The sequence below is a fragment of the Dermacentor variabilis genome, chromosome 6 (genome assembly GCF_050947875.1).
Source record: "Dermacentor variabilis isolate Ectoservices chromosome 6, ASM5094787v1, whole genome shotgun sequence".
In the NCBI taxonomy this organism is placed as follows: domain Eukaryota; kingdom Metazoa; phylum Arthropoda; class Arachnida; order Ixodida; family Ixodidae; genus Dermacentor; species Dermacentor variabilis.
Window position 1 is genome coordinate 107,660,927 of NC_134573.1, and position 20,023 is coordinate 107,680,949.

Here is a 20,023-nt window from a genome sequence, read left to right on the forward strand (position 1 = left end):
ATAAAAGATAAGGTCAGCTCGTGGGCACAGCGTATTTCCTTTCTTTTTATTCGCCCTTCTTCTTTTGTACGTATTATGGAAGGCTGCCCAGGTGCGGCTACGAATTCGCACCAACTTAACACGCTTTCAGTCATTCCGCCGTGTTCTCATGCAGTTGGCCTTTCTGCAATTTCACACCTCACCTGGGATTAAGGTCCGAGCCCTGCTGCATCAGCGAGCCGATGGCAAACCAGAACCGGTTCGTGATGTCCAGCTCTTTCTCCATTTCTTCGGGGTCCCACTGAGGCGTATCAGCGCCGCTGTAACGGCGGAGCGCAAAGCGGTTCTCGTACGGGCTGAACCGGCCGAGCAGCCCGTACCACAGGCTGAGCGCAAGGTAAGCGGTGAGCATGTACAGCCACACGTCCACGGAAAAAGGCAGCAGGAAGGAGAACAGAGGGGGGTTGTCCATAAGTGGCTTTCGAAACAGGATACTGATGCCGGTGTTCATGAAGGGCATCGTAAAGTCGACCATTTGTGCTCGCAGGTAGGTGATGGTCAAGTCCACGATGGCCATGTCTGCCTCCTGCGCACGGCGACCACGACAAAAAATATTGAAGTGAAACTTTTATCGCCCTAGTAAGAGTTGTCTGGTTGATATCAGAACACTGCTTACAGTGATAGCGGCTGTGATAGCAAGTACAACTACAAACAGCTATATCGTGGTTTCAAAGGTAGCTGCGAAAAAAATGAGACCAGATGCTGATTCAGGTGTCAACGTTATAGCAAGCTGGTCATAGTTAAACGGCTGAATGTTGTCCCTTGATGTTTCACTGTTCCAGTACACCACGTGTACAGAAAGTTTAAGCTGGTCCGGTAGTCCGGTATCCATTTCTACAATTGCTAGTAGGTTTCTCGAGGCGCTCGACGTTTCTGCTCAGGCGCGAGTAAGAGCTGGTGCGAGAGAGAAAGTCGGTGGGCCTTTGCTCCTTGAATAGCTGACTCTGCCTAGGCACTACAGTGGAGAAGTTTCTTTGCGTGTGTTTTATGCGTTTGTCCCTAGGCGTGCCGCCATTGCGGACGGGAGTCGAGTTTGTTTATGCTCGAATGCTGGCTGCCGGCGCGGTGACACAGGTGAACCAGTGCGCCCTGACGTCCCATTTGGTGGTCGCTGTGTCTAAAGGTACGTCGGACAAACCTCCTCGTGCTTTCGGCGCTGTTTCTGAGTCAGTCATGCCGGATTATAACTTTGTCGCGCCTTACGGCACTCTACCTTTAAAAAAAGAGCGAACAGAAACAAACATCACTTATTTTCTCGGGGGAGCAATAGCGACCGTAGTAGAGGCCAGGCCTGCTCTCTGCTCTCCTGGACTTCTCAGGAGCATTTTTAAATTGTCCACTTTGAGTGAAATAAATGTACAGCCCCTTAGCAACCACAGCTGAACGCGATTGTCTGATATCCCGGCGTCAGGATTATTTGCTTTGCGTCTGGTCCAAGTTAGGTTAGGTTAGCTTAGCTTAGGCTTAGGTTAGCGTAAAAGGCGTTAGCATGGTTCGGCGTATTCTCACAGCAGTTACGCCGTGCCGATTACTGTCTTTGCGCCTAGGCTACGTTATGTTCTGTTAGGTTAAATTAACGTTAACTTAGGTTGGGTTAAGTTAGGTTAACGTTTCCTTAGGCTAGGTTAGCGCGAAAGCCGTCAGGGTGGCGCGGCGTATTCTCAAAACAGTTACGTCGTGAGCAGTATTGTATTTTTGTCTCGGCCTCATTAGGTTAGGTTAATGTTAGCTTAGGTTAGCGCAGAATACGTTAGGGTTAAATACTGCACCAGGGTGGCCAATCCTACTCTGGTGAGGGAGTGCGTTACCGGTTCTCCTCACCGGGATCAGGCCGCACTCCAGGCCCGTTTATGAAACTTTATCAACGCGCGAATTTCTTTTAATCCGGTGGAAAATTGCGCGCCACCGGGATTCGAACCCCGGTCCTCTTGCACGTGAGGCCGTTGCTCTACCTCTACGTCACCGCTGCGTCTGCATCTAACTTCACCGGCGTTCTTTCAGCCACTAGCGTTCAACTGCGGTTGCTAAGGCACTCTGCCTTCTAAATTTGCAATGTATGCGGACCAGCCTCTTGCACAGTCCCTACTGCTCCCAAGGAAACAGTTTGGTTGGCAGCCAGAGTCGTAGCGTAAATAAACTCGATCCCTCTCCGCAATGCCGACACGCCTAGAGACAAACCAATAGAACAAGCGCTAAGAAAGTCCTACGTAGTGCAAAGCCAGAGTAGTATACAGTGTGTTTCAGCGAAGACTTTCAAAAATCTTTAAAAGTTGCCTGTGACAGATACCACAATTCTAGCTCATGAGCTGGTCCACTCGAAGCGGCGGACAATACTTGCAAAAAAAATTGAGATGCAAAGTCGAGTAAATAATAAAAACTCACTAATTAAGTTTTTAACTAACTACAATATATTCCGTATTGGAATTTACAAATTCCAGACGTGGTGTTCGCAAGGTGGATCCCCTTGGAACTAATTTTCAAGATGACACCAGTTTCTAGATATAAATTCCCGCACTTTTCGGAGAAATGCATTGGCGTTCCAGTTTATTTGTTAACAAAACGTCGTTTTATTCACTGAAGCACAAAGGTAACCGGAACGCCAATGCAGTGCTCCGGAAAGTTCGGGAATTTATATCTCGAAACTCGTGTCATCCTGAGAATTCGTTCCGAGAGGATCCGCCTTGCGAAATCCACTGCTACAATTTGTAAATTGCAATATGGGTCATTAGATAATTAGGTAGAAGTTAATTAGTGAATTCTTGTTATTAGGCTGTTTTGCATTCCAGATTTTTGTGCAAGTAGTGTCTGCCGCTTCGAGTAGACCGGCTCATAAACTAAAATTGAGCTCTCTGCCGCAGGCAACCTTTAAAAGATTTTGAAAGTGTTCGCTGATACACCCAGTATTCAAGGAGCAAAAGCCCACACATGTTCTCTCTCGCATCCGCTCTTACTCGCGAATGCGCGCAAACGTCCGACGCCTTCTCAAGCATCATGCCCCGCTTTACTTACTAGCAATTGTGAGGTCGCGTCTAGTATATGCATGGGATACTGGTAGTGACACCTTCTGACGCTTAGTTTACGCACAATACCTTATAGACACGTTTTCGTATTTCATGAGTGTTCTCGAAAAAAAGTTCAAGAAGGCAACGGTTCCCAATTACACCGCTGCCAAACGTTTACAAGAACGAAGTGTAATGTAATTGGGTACTGCAATAATAGCTCTGTGATTGATGGAGCTTTGTGACACCAGGTGGCGGCATAAACCGGCCGTTCAAGTTTACACCTCCAGTAACCCTGTAATCCGCGTACGTAAAAAAGATTGCTGACGAACAAAAAATTTCTATTAATAAAGAAGTTCAGCAGGGTAACAATTAAACAGGGTTATTTAATTCTTGACTGCTACTTCTGCAAGGGTCTTAAATAAGACAAGAAGAGTGCAAACCAAATCAAGTAGCTCGAAGAGCTTGTCCATACGTTTCTTGCGTTTGTGAGGTATTAAAGCTTGACGCCAAAGTAAAATTGACCACAATCTATGACATATAAGTGCTGGGAAGGTTACGTGACTGAAGGCTATACATGATTCTAAAAGCAGAGAGCACTAACCTCAGACACGCGAGCAAGAACAGAGTTTTGTAGTAAATGATAGAAACAAGAGAATATTTTTCTATACCTAACTTATGTCAGTGAATTGAATAAGGCATCGATATACTCGCAATACTTGGTACTGCTATTTGTGAGGTAGAACGAAGAGGAACATAAAAGGGGATTGGAAAAATCAGAGTTATGAGGAAGATAGAAAGAACATATAGTAATTAAAAAACCGAATAAGTTAAGCAATGTGTCACAACAAATATTATACTATTTTCGCCCTTTTGTTAGTGTTGAACGAAGAGGAGGTGGAAGAAATTAGAAAGACGACAGTGTAATATCCGGCTGAGGTTATAGATCTCTCTCAATCCTGGATGTATGGTCATAGAAAGGTAAACGCAGATGAGTCATTTAGAGGACGAAAACTCAAGAAGTGCAGTAGGTGAAGTTGCTGGTAGAACTTAACGGTGTCATTCATGCTTCTTCGAAAGAGGGTGCAACGTATCTGAAATGCGAACGCCCATTGTGAACACAGCACCTGCCAACAGCAAAACCTCATTTTGGTCTTCTCATTTGAATTGCGCAAATTAGCAATACACACAGATTGCGGACATCAGCGCACAATGCAGTTATTGTGCTCTTAGAAACGTATACATTGCATACGCCGCCTCTTGTCGTTGAAGAATTTTGAGGGTGCCTGTGTTGGGGGGGGGGGGGCAGGGGAATTTCAGCAGTCTTAAGCAACGTGTGCTTATTGAAAGCTACTATGCATAACTAATAATTCAGCTGCACAAAATTGGGAACCTGATGCAATCACTCCCCTCCCGGCTCCCAACCCCCGTCTTTAGAAGAATGTAAGACAGAGATGTATCTTCTATAGAGTATTGAATCACCTACTGGAACAAGCTGTTTGGTTTGTTTGGCTTATTCAACTCCCTGAGCATGCGTGCTTCTTCACATGTGGATAATCCCATTATGTTATGACAAGCTTTGTTTTCACCACACTGGGAACTATTCAATCTTTACAACCTGTAACGCTAATTCATTGTTCTTGAAAATATGTAGCTCCTACTGTGGCGCATTGATAACCACTGCTACATATCAGACAGAACAAGGACAAAAAATGACTATTGGCTTCCCTAATATTGCCCTCATGTCCGGCTGAACGTCATGTTGGTCAATCTGCTGTTTAGTTTAACTGTTCCACGAAGATGTATTCAGCTCTTTGGCTCTCACTTTGCCAAAAGTTGCCTCCCGTAAGCATTTCTTCTTCGCCCAAGACGAGCGCTCCAATTTGGCAAATAGAGCGTTGCCTTAATTCACGTGTGCTGCATACGAATTGCTAGAATTTATTTAGAGAATTACGACTACTTTATAGAAGCTATTGTAGACCTAATTATCACATTGAAAACAGCACTGGCTTACAGTACGGTTACCTATCGTTGAACCTTCATAAAAAAAATCTTTTGGTGCCTTTAAGTCATGTCTTACCTTCTGTGTTGCCTTATCTTACAGCGCGATCTCTCCTTTTTTAAGAATTTTTTAGCGTAGTCAGATGTGTCTTTCTGTATACCTTATTTTTATCTTCGCCGCTCTTCCTCGTAAATTTTTTTTCACACTGAATTGTGTAACAAATTGAATAAAACATGTCGACTGCGAAGCCGGAGATGTTACAAAAATTCACCTAAGACAGATTAAGAGATTTCCATGGCTAGCGCTTTCTTGAGTGCCGTATACCAGAATACATTTGAACTGCGTTTTCTCGAGCGTGTACACCATCCTATTATTTTTCCTTTATCAGAAGCCGTCAAATTTCGTGTTCTGTAAGTCCAGACTGATGACTTAGGAAGTGACCAGGTGGGAGATGTAATAACTGATGGAAAAGGATAAGACACCGTGCTGCATTGCCAGGTAAGGAGGAGTGAGGCTGCAACGAGGGGAAAGAGCTGCGCACGTGCCCCTATGTTGGTGGTGAAGTAATTTGTCATGGCTACCGGGTCGCAACCAGTGCGGCCATGCGATGTCGAGCCAAGATCGGTGGGAGCTCCGAGCGCATCGTCTTCCCGCTCCCCCAAAATTGGAGGCGTTGTTGGAGTAAAATGCTTCGTACAACGACGATTCCCACAGTGCGTGGCATCTGAAATTATTTGACCGTTGCACTCAAGGTAAGTCAATTTCATCACGTAATATGACCGAAGTGATGTTGCTTGCCATCGCTTGCAGCATGTCCGACTATATTTTTCTTGTATTTTGCCTAATTACATAATTAGTGCTTATTAATAAATAAGCTTCTCATATATTACGTGTATATTTAGAGCAAAAGATTTCAATGACGAAATTGTAAGCCACGTTCAAAAATTCATCATCCAGCTTTCCGTTGCTCAATACATGCTGCATGAAAATTTTTTCCTAGCTTAAAAAAAAATGCGAAAAATTACCACCCGACTAGACATGCGGCAACTTCTTTTGAGAGCTTTTCGTCGTCTGAAAGTTTAGAGAGAGGTATCACACTCTGAAAGAACAGCCTTTTCTCTTCTCGAGCCACCCTCCCCACCCCCTTTTTTTGTGGCAGCTACGAGAAGGGAGAAGTAGCCTTGCTTCCCTCAGGCTATAATAAATTCATATTGGGTACAGCTACATATGTGCTGGTTAACAGCTGTGCTTTCTACGCAATTACACAATGAGACAACAAACACTACCGAAATATCTTCAAAGCAAAAAATGCACGCCTTGAAGTTCAGCATTTCATTAGCAAAGCGAGCAACTTTCTAGATGAATTCCGCTAGTCGCTTGCATGGACAATAACTGCCTGTCAGTTCTGCGCACCTTTTTAGTCACCATGACCTGCAGTAACCACAAACTCCGGAAGGTCCCTGTCGGCTGTATTTGGCAGTGAAACAGAGGATAACTTTTGTAATGAAAGCGCTGCTCACTTTACTCGAATGAGTTCCACTCCTTTGTACCGAATATTTTGCAATCAATATCGAGAAACAAGTGCGGTCCAAAATACCGGTGTACAAAGTTCAGTCACATTCATCGTATCCTGTCGCTGTCATCATTTGTTCCTGTCTGTTGCCCTATAACGAAACAAAACGTGTGCAATTGTTTATGGGAGAATACTTCTTGAATATATGGTAACGACGCCACTCTATATTCATTTTCTATTGCGAGGCTGCTTTGGTTCTTTTTTGCGAAAGTAGAATAAGCGAATAAGCAATTGGTTAGTTGTTTTCTCGCTCTTTCTTACATACTATAAACTGCGGTATGGAGAAGACTGGCGTTTTATTGAAGACAATTGAGTATGAGCTGACAGCATGTTTTTTTTAACTTGCTGGCTTAGTTCACTATTACGCTGGAAATCAGTTGGACATCGCACTGTTGCCTAACTGCCAAGCAAAAGAAAAAAAATGAGATTGCACCGACTACAGAATTAAGCAAAGATCAAGTGCCATATCACCGCTATCCCAGCAGAGCCTTCTTTCTAGCACGTAATTTTTTAGGCTTAACATAATATGACTACTACACAACACTGGTGCTCTCTCAGATCATCCAAGACAATAAAATACATGATTCGTTAATGTAGAATTATGAAGTATCCGCCTTCACAAATTTGTGCAGTTCTTCTTATACGGTTTTGTAAAATTTGATCTTTAATATTGAAGTGGGCCTTAAAGGGTCATAATTCATGCCTCTCAGACGTTAGTTTTTTGTAAACAGAGCCTTTTAAACTTTAAAATGGGTGTCAGAAAGTTTGACCGCCCTACTCAAAGGAGACATGATTGGACGGGTAATAATGTAATACAAAAGCGTAAGTCAGAAAGCGTAAGTTAGTCAGAAAGTTTGACCGCCCTACCGAAAGGAGACATGATTAGACCGGTATTAATGTAATACAAAAGCGTAAGTATTCACCAGCCCAGATCAATTTTCGTAATAGCACCTCAGAACTCTACTTTTTGACTTCATCATAAAATAGAAGTCCATATGTATGCAAATGTACTGAACACATCGCTGCCGAAGTTATGCCGTGCATTCAATTCTCCAAGAATTTCGTCAGAAAATATTCTGCGCCGCCATACACGTCTACAAACACGCCTTTGGTTCAATCAACTTAAAATGCAAAGGGATAATGTTTGAATTTTGAAGAATGTTCCCGCCGGCGGCGGAAGCGTTTAAAACAGAGGTGAAAGACAGGCTGCTTAATGAAAACACGGCAGGTTTGCCTGGCAGCATTCTTCGGCAGGCAAGCGAGATGAGAGTTCGAAACAGATGATTCCACTTTAAAAAGAAAAGACAATAATGTTCTTCATTGGAGTAACGCCAAGTTCCACGCGCTTAGTTGGACAGAACCAAGAAAAAGTTTGTGTTGTGTTCGACTGTTACTTCTGTGAGACATTCGTTTGCTCAAAGATAAGCCTAAATTAATTAGAACATTATGGAGTTTTACGGGTCCAAACCATGGTCGCAATATGAGGAACGCCGTAGTGGGGGACTCCGGAAATTTGGACTACCTGGGGTTCCTTAATGTGCGCCTAAATATAAGTAAACAGGTGTTTTCGCATTCAAAAATGGGCATATTTGCGAGATTTCTTATTAATATTTTCTTGAACTTTCGCGTGGCCGCGCTGTAACTATATATTGTCGAATGATTCAATAAATGCGTTTCTTACACTTGATATCCTTGCTGTATTTTTGTTTCTTTTCTGTATTACCTCGCAATTTCTGTAACAGCGTTTCGGTAACCGATGTTAACTGTCAACCAGTGCGACGTCTACATTGCCTAACTTTTCAAAATGCCTTCTTTGGAAAAAGAAATAATTCGAATGAAAATAATTATCCATAGAGAGCGTTCATCGTTATTATTAAAACTTTCGCAAATAAACTTGAACCCAGCAGCAAAAGAGTAACAAGGAACACGTGCTCCAGTTCACTGAAGACCAATTTAGTGAGAAAAATTGTAATTTTAAAGCAGACATAAGCGTTCTACGCTAAATATATGCGAAAAGCATATCTTTAGTCTAGATAGCATAACCTGCACCTATTGATTATATTGAGGCGTAGAAAACATATATTGTGCAAAATTGACTTGAACGTGAATAATCCAAGTACAGTTGCTTTATCGAATAGAAAAAGATCATATGCGTGGCAGCTGCCGCTTTGATTCCATTATATATATATATATATATATATATATATATATATATATATATATATATATATATATATATATATATATATATATATATATATATATATATATATATATATATTTACGTTAATTATTCAACTAAGCAGTTCGATTTCCAGTAGAAGTAGTGGCCGTCTCAATGAGTGATTTAGATCAAGGGTTAGAATTGTGCTGTATGCTTCGGGCAACTTTTAAATATTTGGTACAGCTGAAAAAAAGGAAGACACCCTGCATATATCGAACGGGATACGTGGTCAAAAGAAGGGACTCGCAGGATACGCGCGTTTGCTCTTGTCGGTATCTTACGCTTGCATGGGCGGATGAATTTTTTATGTGGCGGTATCGCAAGCAATGACGAAAATATATATATTTTTCTGCTCTACTCAAGTATCCAATATACTGAGCTTCTGCGACTCTTAGTCTACAATACAAACAATACAAACAATACAATAAATACAATACAATAAAAGCAATACAAACTGCGGCTCACCTGCCCGACTATTTACAGTTTCGCAGAGTGCTTAATGATGTCGCGCGAGAGTAGACAACATGACACCTTCGGGCGCCGTAACGAGGAGAAGGAGCGAGCCCCGTGATAGCGCGCGCAAGCGCGCAGAGCACGGTTTTAGTGCTAGCCTCACATATTACACTCTCTTGTCTTCAAAAGTGCCCACGGGCTGCCCTTGTTATCTGCGAGTCCTTACGGTTCACAGAAATTTATTTGGCTGCCTCGCCCATGCTTGCCAATTCCCATGTTTATATTTTATCTTAATTTCCAGGCACGTAAAAAAGTGCAATAATAAGCAAGAAAAACATAGGATGCATAGAAGATTGGAAATCTTATCGCTAGTACACGTTCGGCTTAACTGTAATCTTTTTCTTTGTGTTTAGTTATTATCAATATTTTTTTTTTTTACTTATGACGGCATAGATAACTTTGGCAGCACGGGCGTCCAAGAGAAGTACACAAACCTTCACATCAGTGTGTCCCGCACATTCGCGCGTACTACCACTCGTATAACCGTTCTCACCTTTATAGTGGGCTGACAGGTCATACAGTCGACAGTCGCGCAATCCTTGGACGCCCAGCTTATTTGACGCATAGATGCTTGCGTTTGTGCTACTTTTCTTGCCATTATGCAATGTTGCATTAATGTAAATGCTATGCTACATCAAGTAGATGCCACGTTTATACCCTATGTAGAATACTATGTCGATGCCATTTATGGGATGACGTTATTTGTGTTCGAGCAGTACACGAGAATGAATAATAATATGACTTATTGGTTACTTGAACGAAGTAAATGGTCGTCAATGCTTATAATTCAAGCATATCCAAGGTCGCTGAGATTTCCAACCTTCTCTCAATACCGAGAAGGGGTTGATGTTGCGCTTCAGGTAGCGTTGCCAGTACGGGTGTAAACAGTCAGCATTATAATATGTAACGCTTGCTGTTTTACGCATTTAATACAGTTGCCAAATCGTCGCCAATACCACCCGCTAATCAGTACTCTCGTGAATGTCTTTTAGGGCCGCACTGAACTATAATACCACAATTTGTGGTATGTACATCACTACATAATAACTGGAGATCGCTGGGAGAGGCTTTTGTCTTGCAGTGGACGAAAAAATAGGCGGCTGATGATTATTTTATTAGTGTCACTAGGCAAGGGATTCCTTTCTAAACTGCTCCACGCTCACATGACCGCTCTTTTTGTGCTTACTCTCTCCTCTCTAAGCCCCAGTTGTGTACGAGACCCCAACTACATGTACCCCGCACGACATTGACGCCGAAAGCGGACAAAGACACAGAGAAGCTGCGTCCATGTGCGACGCATGAGCCATTGTAATGAGACAGCTTTACCGGGATCGGTGCACAGCCCCATCTGGCTGCACTGCATCGAGCGTCGCCATGCGTTCAAACCTCATCAATACCTTTACGAGCGCACACATCATGTCCAATACCAAAAAGTTTTTCACCATACCCCTCTGCAGTAACATATTAGGCACGCCGCCATGTAAACTTCTCTAAGATTAACTAAAGAGCCCTGCTCGGAGTCTGTTATATCGGGCACTGCTATAAGAAACGGGCCACCAAACCGTCAACGTCGATTACAACGTTTCCCGAAATTGCCAGTTTGGTGGGCGAGAAATAGAGCCAAATACGGGAGAAAAGGCAAATAAAGCATCGGTTTAAAATGCGGGCAAGTGTAAACTATACAAAAGTTGCACAGAAGGTTGTTTGCTACCTGTCCCATCAATGCATTAAAATGGCATCAAAGTCCAAATTGTGAAATAGGAAACTGCTTGTTGGAACTAGAACATACTCAAAAAGCAGTGTCAACCAAGTCCACGCGAAAGACATGGTCTACGTATGCTGCGTGGTATATGTTGAGAAATTGGGGCAATAAAGATGATGCAATGTTGCACAACGGCATGACTTAATTACAGCATTATTTAAAGATCATTTCCTTCGTTCTATTTTCGGAATTTTCATTTTTTTTCAGACCCTCTATCTCTTTTATTCGTGTCTAGTTTTTTCATTCGCATTCTTGGGATACACTTACACCGACCTCGTCGTCGTTGACGTCGACTTCAGTTAACAGGACTTTTTTTTTTGCTTTGAATAAACCGGCCAGTTCATACAATCCCGGAGATAATGCAATTTATGGTATGTTTTGGTTTATGTTCGACAATATTGGCGCTACTAACGGCCATGCGCAGCCTTAATTTTACATACTCTGTGAAGAAATCATCGCTTCTGGTTTAGGCCTGCATTTTGATAGGCTTTGCGACACGCTACGACATTCTAAAGCAACAAAATTGTCCCTTTTGTTCAGCGATTACATATATGATAACTAGGTCCCAGATATGCCTAACCCAAATGAAGTCAGCCAAGAAAATAAAATATAATCAGCGTTGTAGACCTGATTAACTCCACATGATCGATAGCCTAGAACTAAAACAATCTGCAAGATAGCGCAATTCCGCAGTTCTTGTTACTGCCAACAGCAAAATCTGTGCGCTTAAGCTGTTGCTACTACAGATGAATCCCGAACACTGTTATAGTGACTGTTTGCCTTGGCATTGCGTTCTTACAATTGACACCTACGCATTGGGCATAGAAATCGTTACCTGAGGAAGACGAAGAAGACGCTTCATAGAAACGATCCCGCATCCTCGCAATCAGAATAATCACGTTAGAATAACATGCTCAAATAGAGAAGATATCGTAGTTTGCGAAAGCACATAACTAGAGAAGTCTCAATAGCCCACCACAATATGACATTGTGTGTCAGTGTTTCCAATCGCTATCGCGACCCTTCCAATATATCACACAAATAGGCTGGAGAACGCCTGTCGCGATGATGTACCTGTATAATTTTCCACAGTTATTCTTAAAATACATAGGTACAGTTGGGACGTCAAATCTCCTAGTTCCTTGGACTAACAGCCTGTACTTGAAAGGCTGAATGTCGGTTGAGTGATATGTTGAATGTGCAAGTGGGCATCAGCAACGATAACAGAGGCTGCCGATGCTTGACCGCATGGTTAGGCGGACGTAAAATAATGTGCAGCTGTCTTCGAAAAGCAAGATGGACGTACAACGTTAAGTATTTGCGGGAGAAGCTGCTGCAACAAGTGACACTGAAATCCAGCGTTACGTTTCACGGGTCAGCGGCAGACCTCATCCCGCAGAATAGCAGTTGGCACGTTTTGTGTTATAACTTGCACACTAAGGAACATTGTAGAAAAAAATTTCCTGCATTCACTGCGATCAAATTGTGCGCTGCCTAAAATACCAGGAATGAAGCTTGTATTGAGAAGGTCAAACTACCAGCAGGAACAAGACATGCCGTTTATGATAGTGTTTTAAAGTTACCCAAGTCATCCTAGTCTGGTACGTGGGTTATCGGCAAGACGATCTCAAACTATAATTTAAAGATGTCATAAGAATTCAAGTGCTGGTGATGCGTGTTTTTCCTAGTGGCAGCAATAATTTGACCCAGGTTATGGAGAAATTAAATCGTCCAGTGTCTATGTCGGAGTCCCACATTTAAGCCTTAATAACTGCCTTTAAAAACCTGAGTTTTTCGCAGAAAAAGAAGAACTTTTAACGAATTTTAATATTAAAGAAAACTAGCATTGCGAAGCATTTCAGTTTTCGTGAAAGCGCCACGAGTTATATCGTCTGTTTTTCTAGTGTGGATTCAGCCTCTTGTGACAATTAGGAGCAACTTGTCTATTTGCGCCACAGTAGTTTTTTGACGTAATAGTTCTGCGGAAACCGGTAAGGTGGAGAGAAGCAATTAATAGAGCGAAAATCAGACATCCACCCGTTCGTAGCAATTGCTACGAACGGGTTTATGTCTGATTTTCGCTTTATTAAGTAGTTTTTTAGCGCATGTCATAAACCTTGGAATTCTAATTCTAAAAAGGTCAGACTCGGTGCTTATATTCTCTCAAACTTTCCCAGTGCCATAACATCCTCGTTTGCTATTTAACTAGTCAGCAGCGACCTCTTCCATAAGATCATACTTTGGAAGCTTAAGCCAGGATCTCGAAAAAGCTCTCCAGAGTGTGACACTTTTGCAGAGACGTCAAAATGCGTTTCTTTTGGCCTGTACTAGGTGTGTTAGCGCACATTTCCCCTTTCTTTTGCTTCATTGACATAATGAGTTTATATGATTTCGCCATTTCTTGAACATATAAAACATAGCACTCGCGACGCCTGAAACTAACTGTTCTTATACCGCCTACCTATATTGTACAGCTCAAGAAGCTGTTGGTAAATACCGTTAAGAGGTGTTTACCTCCATCGTAGTAGCAATTATATGGACAATCCAGGCGAATTTTCCCCACCGTTGATCCGTCGCCGTGATGTTTGGTTTAAAGTTAAAAAGTGACAAGAATGAGCGGCGCGCGCCATATGGTGGAGGTGCGATGGTAAGCGTGCGACACTCTAAGGAGATGCAGGGTGGCATTATGCGTGCCGCATTATGTGAGGAGGAAAGATTGCATCTCCTCCTCTAGCCCAGGCTTGTCGTTGCCCGCGTCGCTGAGCACATACGAGGTGCATATGCCGCATCTTGTAGGTAATCTGTGGCGGGAGTTCTAAAGACCGAGCCGGGATGGATGATGGATTGATGCGCGCTGCTTTCCCGCGCACCATTTAGGTTTTGTAGACCAGTTGAAGCGACCTGCGGCTAGAAGCGTTTGGACCCAGGACGCAGCCGGAAATCTTCATCGTGCCAGTCTCATGGCAACGCGTGCTCGTGGGTATCGCGTAAGATCTGCTCATGTGAGTGTGTTTGTGCGTGACAACATGCTTGTTAATTTAATTAGTAATTTAAGGAGTAAGTAATTAGTAATCAGTGAACCTTTGTGTAACTGTCGATTACATCGCTATCGCTATCAATGCTTCGCCTTTTGGGCGAAACAGCGATTTTTGTTTGCTACAGTAAATCCATACCTTCACCGAGATCAAATGTTCAAAGCGTTAAATATTCTGCGAGGCGGCGCAAAGAGGTAGCCACTGAGCCACGGTTTACTTAAGCCGACTAGCTATGGGGCCGCAGGACCTCGGGAGCGTTCGATAGGGCGGCTGCTGAGGTCGACCTCCACAGCCTATTCTCTTCTCGCACTACCTGCACCTGAGCCGTGTCCTTCTTCACCGGCTCTGGAGCCGATAGTCGCGCAGCCACAAATATAATGTGCCAAAGTTACGCACCTTAAATGAAACTGCACGCCCAGCTACGACAAACACCAAAGCGAAACAATGCATAACGCAATTATTCGAGGTGTTTTCTCTGTGGACTTCTAACACCAAATTACATCTTTTTTTTTTGGTGCTGCGAGTGATAGGTATTGAAGGAGCTGGAATTGAGGCTATTTCTCTACCTGATGCATTTGTTAAATGAAAAAGCACACGGTTTTATAGTTGCAAATTACTCCTGTCGCTTTCAGTGTTCCCTGTGATTCTGTGACCTCTGCAAGGAAAAAATTTGAAGCTTCAAAGAGAGTTCTTTGTCTGCTCCTTTCCCATAATACAAACAATGCTGTATCTTGATATAGCTAAGAAATCTATATAATGCTGGTCAAGTTGCATCATTTCATGTTTATGAAAGTGTCCAGCCGCAAGGCTCGCAGCTGACTTCGAGATGGTCACATCATTCCTAGCTATGCCCATTTCAGTGTATAAAACCATATTTACTTCATCGAGGTAATTGGAGGTATATATACCTACTTTAATGTTCGCACGTGCAATACTAACAAGGGAAATTTGTACATGAAGACATTCTATTGGGTTACAAGCAAGAACGACGCTCATTTTATTATTCCAAGCAGTTGCCTTGGATTTCAGAACAGTGATGACTGCAGGGTATTCACAGCACACCTTTCTATTTAACAAATGTTTAAGTGAGAATTTCAGTGACCAACTATGTTTGTTAGCTTACTTATTTGGCCTTTCTAGCCTTATCTGCGACAGTTCATTCTCACTCTACGAAAATTCAAATAGGGCATTCAATGTTTGTGAGGCAGTTACAGAAATGGCAGCTTTCAAATTGAGCCTGTTTAAAAATTATATAGAAATTATTTTTGTGCAGTGTGCAACGGTCGCTTGACGCTACTAAAGTAAATATTTGTACAATGACTACGTTTTGAAATGCAGGGTTTGAGAGAAACCCGTCCGGTAGGGAAAATTCATGGCGGGAAATATCAAACTCTGTACAATCGTTGGAAAGGGAAAAGAAGATATCGGCCCCACTACAGGAGCCTTGTTCCCAAACTCGCTTTCTAAATTATTTAGTTTTGTAAGCAGCAGTCAGTTTTGTTACCGCCACCCATTTCAGTGATGGCATAGCCAAGCTCATGCAGAAATAACCAGCATTACTGTTGCGCATAAATACCTCGGCAGTGCAGCCTTCACGATACTATGTGCTCTTGGCAGCTAAATTTTCTCTTTTCACAACAACCTCCCAATATTAAGTTTCTCATATGCCTAGAAATTTACCAAAAGCCTACAGCAATCCAGGATCCAGAGTTCTTATAAACACCAAAATATAGGTTTGTCCCAGCTACCATTAACCTAGCTGTACAACTAAATAAATGGTTACAAGTGAACATTGCAAGATACAATTTTAAAACCTGTCGTTCTCATTTGCCAGAGTTTTCATGACGAAACAGCTCAGGTTTTAAAATTATATCTTGCACCGCGGTTTTTAAATTGTGTCAGGTATTCCTTCGATTCATGCATTGGCATGAAGATAAATGTGCATGTATAGTTGATTAGGGAAATCTAGTAAAACTTCATTTGGGCCTAGTTGGTACATGTTTCTGAACTTAAACTTACAGCGCAAACACCTATGACGAACTACAAAAGGAAGACACGACGCACACTGCCACTGACTAATAACTTCTTTATTTCTGTGTCGTCGATGCATATATAAACCCTAGGCCACACGACCGCGCAGGCGCACAGATCACATTACTGAGACCTGCCAAATTATCGTATACGCAAACGTAGGAATTCATATTCAGATGGATGCAGGGACAAAGATGTGTCACTGAGGGAATTATCGCCTTGTCTTTTTATGGGGTAGGCTTATAATGCAAGCCTCGCATGCTCATACTTGCTTTTGCCAAGAATCAACGTCCGATGAAGTCGCGCCTCAAAATTGCTGCAAGAGTTTATATGCGCAACAAGGTGCGCTCCTCTATCTACATTTTTTGTTTACATTTTGCGCATGTTCCCTTGAGCCGCTCATTAACGTAACGCCTTGTCTGGCCAACGTACGCGTTACCACATGAGAGTGGAATGGCATAAACCACGCCGACAGCGCACGACACGTATGAGGCACCATGCCGAATTTGGCATCCTCCTCTGCTGCCTCCGCAGGTGCTGGAGCATAGGTTTGAAAGCTTGTTAGGCGAAGAAAACGCCAAAGGAACACCATGCCTGCAAACAACTTTCTTGAGTTGATGGGTGACCTTCAACTCAAGACCTCCCACAACGGCATAAATGACAGGCGATAAGAGGCATATTGGTAAAAGAAATCATACATTCAAAGAAAAGGGCACTAGCATCCGTAAAACTCAGAAGCTCCGTTACCTGACACCATTGCAGTTGACATAAAGCATCCCTCGACCATGTGGTAGTGCGAATATGACGTTCAATAAAGCAACCTTCAGCCAAATACACAGCTGATATATATATATATATATATATATATATATATATATATATATATATATATATATATATGTACGTTTGCTTATTTGCGCTTTGAAATCATTCAGACTAATGGAAAATAAAGAAATTCAAAGAATGAACAGTTCTTTTAGTTGCGGTTCTTACTGGATAAGAAAGATGTACTACCGTACGCGATATATTTAAGCATCAAAACGTGATCAAAGGTGAAATATTACATATTTATACAATTCTACATTCCCCTAAAAATAGCATCATCTTGAAAATTGTGTGCTCGCGAAACTCGCGAGAATAAAATAAGTTTTGGTTGTGCCTAATATTAGCAAGGCTAAATTTTGTCTCTGTCAGTATCTACGTTGTTGTACTGCACACATCTTTTTGCAATAGAAAGTTGAAGGTTGATAGAATTAACAAGACGCTTTAGTTCGGATGCGCTTACCTTAATTTATGTAGAAGGAGAATTCATTTGTCTCGGCACCCATTGCGCCAAATTGACGGGGTTTGTTGGATTTGAAAGAAAAAGTTAAAGTGTAGTGACTCCTGGCTTCGAATTTTAAAGTCGTAGCGATGCAGGCCCCGTGTTGCAGAAAATCCGGCGTCGGCGTCCCGCGTTAGGCGTCGACTGTGCTTTCGCGAACAATAATTTCAAACCGCGCATACCCAACCACTCTTCTATCACCAAAGTCGCTCATATCTTGTATTTCATTTTTACAAATTCATTCCTTGGAATTTTGGGAGTGACCGCCCACAAACGAATGTCATGAACAGAACACCAACAGCACATACCTTTTATGTTAGTCATCTCGGACTGAAATAATAAATACTCAGTGCCCTTCCACTCTGTGACGGACGATGACCAGCGAAGCTGTGTATGTGGGCCCCTTATTGGCGAACTGCACTTACGCCGCTGGTCGACCCAGCATTGCAATATCCTCGGGTTCGGCCCACATATGGGGAGTGCTTAACACCTGCTTCCCATCCACCGCGGCTCGGCCCGGCATCGCACCATCTTCGGGATTGGCTCACGTATGCTGAGTGCTTAACGCCTGCTTCACCTCCGCCGCGGGTGATCCGCGCATCGCACCATCTCGGGCATCGGCCCGCGTATGGGTAGTGCTTGACGCCAGCTTCACCTCCACCGCGGGTCGGCCAAGCATTGCACTATCTTCGGGATCGGCCCACGTATGGAGAGTGCTTAACACCTGCCTTACCTCCGCCGCGGGTTGGCCAGGAACTGGACTATCTTTGGGATCGCCCACGTATGCGGGGTTTTTCGCTTACAACGACGACACAAAAATTTTGTTGGACGGTAGAGGTATAAAGCTTCGCCGTAAATGTTCGGAACAACAACAGGACATCGGCCCACGCAAGGGGGCGCGTTTCTACCAGAAAGCTTGCCTTCATGCATATAGTGTTCGCCGTCAGCGTTTCCTGGTAAACATTACAGTGATATGAGCTGTAGTTACGAAGAAGCGTGAAAAGCAGTCAAGGATCTTTGAATGCTATTGCGTTCCACTCTAAAAGGTGAAGCTTAAGCGTTCTCCAAATTTTTTTTATTTTGGTCATCCATTTTTTAATAAAAATTAGCAAACATTAAACATCTTTAGAAAGCGAAACCATCAGGTTTACAACTATGTAACTCAGCTACGAAAAATTGTATCACAATTTTGTAAATTACATCTAATAGTACATCTAAAGCAGACAAAAGTGATGTTACATCTGAATCTAGAAAGACGTGCGTGATATGGAAATACAACTTTTGCAGAACACTTGTACACTACTTAACGAATTCACATGAGATATGAATTCACAGAGTTAATTTGCCTTCATTGAATGACCTAAAGGATGCCGTTTACAGAAGAGCGATATCAGTTCTTCATGCATAGCTATTAATTTGTAAACATCGTCTTTCTATTCTTTACGAAGTATCAAATTTTGGAAAAATATTAACAAAGTTCAGGCGTTAAATCGAAATTCCGATAGCAACAGTCACTGAAATTTGTATTTTTCTCTCAAATGCAAGAAATGTCATTAAACTCGGTCCACGGGTTATACCTGAGAAAAGCGTTTCTTCGTTTTACATGCATTTGAATAGGCCGCGTCTGTGTTGGGCCCGAGGTAAAGATTCCTCTTAATGCTTAACTTTTTCCTTCGCATTTTTTTACATCACCTGCATTCTTTTTGATTGTTTCGGTTACTGGGAAAATAAGGCGTCTCGCCGGAAATGAGGAGTATTCTTTTTCTTAGAAATTAAAGCGTGATTTTCACGACTGCATATATAACCGCAGCAACCACTTCTTTATTGCAACGCATTTCAGTAAAATCGGCTAGCTGACAAATTTACCAGAATATTTATAAACTTCAAATGCAATTCTCTCCAGAAGCTCCTAGAAAAGCCTTCCTCTTAGAGGAGAATTGCTTGCTTTTGTGAGCCCTCTGAATGTAGAAGTTGCTGTAACTTAAGTGCTCGCGTTAACTGCATTGCAGTTGTTGACTAGCGTGCAACAAACTAATCGGAGCTGAGAATTATATTTTGTGCATGCGAATGTATCATTATTTATTTTGCAACAGGACTGCTTGTTGGCCTAGCTGGTGCTTGCTAAAACACAGGTTTTTCGTGACAAGTTAAAACACTCAAGAAGGAAGTTACCTGGAAGACAACGCGGGCGGCGACGCGTGTTCAAAAAGAAAAAGCACACTGGTGGAGCCTACTTTTCATATTTCAGACAATGTTTCCATGGTAACATTGCAGTAACACGATTTATGTTGAAAACGTGGCACCATATATGCGATAATTAAAACGTCGCAAGACGTCGGGGCGGTTTATCACGCTTTCGCGTGGTAACAGCAGTTGGTAATCTTGTATACCACAAGAAAGAAAGTGCGTTTGAAGTATACTTCATAATTTTTGCTCATATGTTACTAATTAACATTTTTAAAGATATCTTGCTTTCCAATACACAACGTTCCCCCTTTCACTCTTTTTACGCTGTTAGTGA

The 20,023-nt window shown here is 42.5% G+C and overlaps 1 protein-coding gene across 1 annotated transcript in view; it reads right to left on the minus strand.

Annotated features, from left to right (window-relative positions):
- Window positions 1-20,023, minus strand: part of LOC142585001 (glutamate receptor ionotropic, kainate 2-like) — a 348,423-nt gene that overhangs the window by 60,466 nt on the left and 267,934 nt on the right. The window contains exon 11 of the mRNA XM_075695421.1: window positions 183-565. Coding sequence (XP_075551536.1) covers window positions 183-565 — 383 coding nt within the window. The remainder of the gene's footprint in view (window positions 1-182; window positions 566-20,023) is intronic.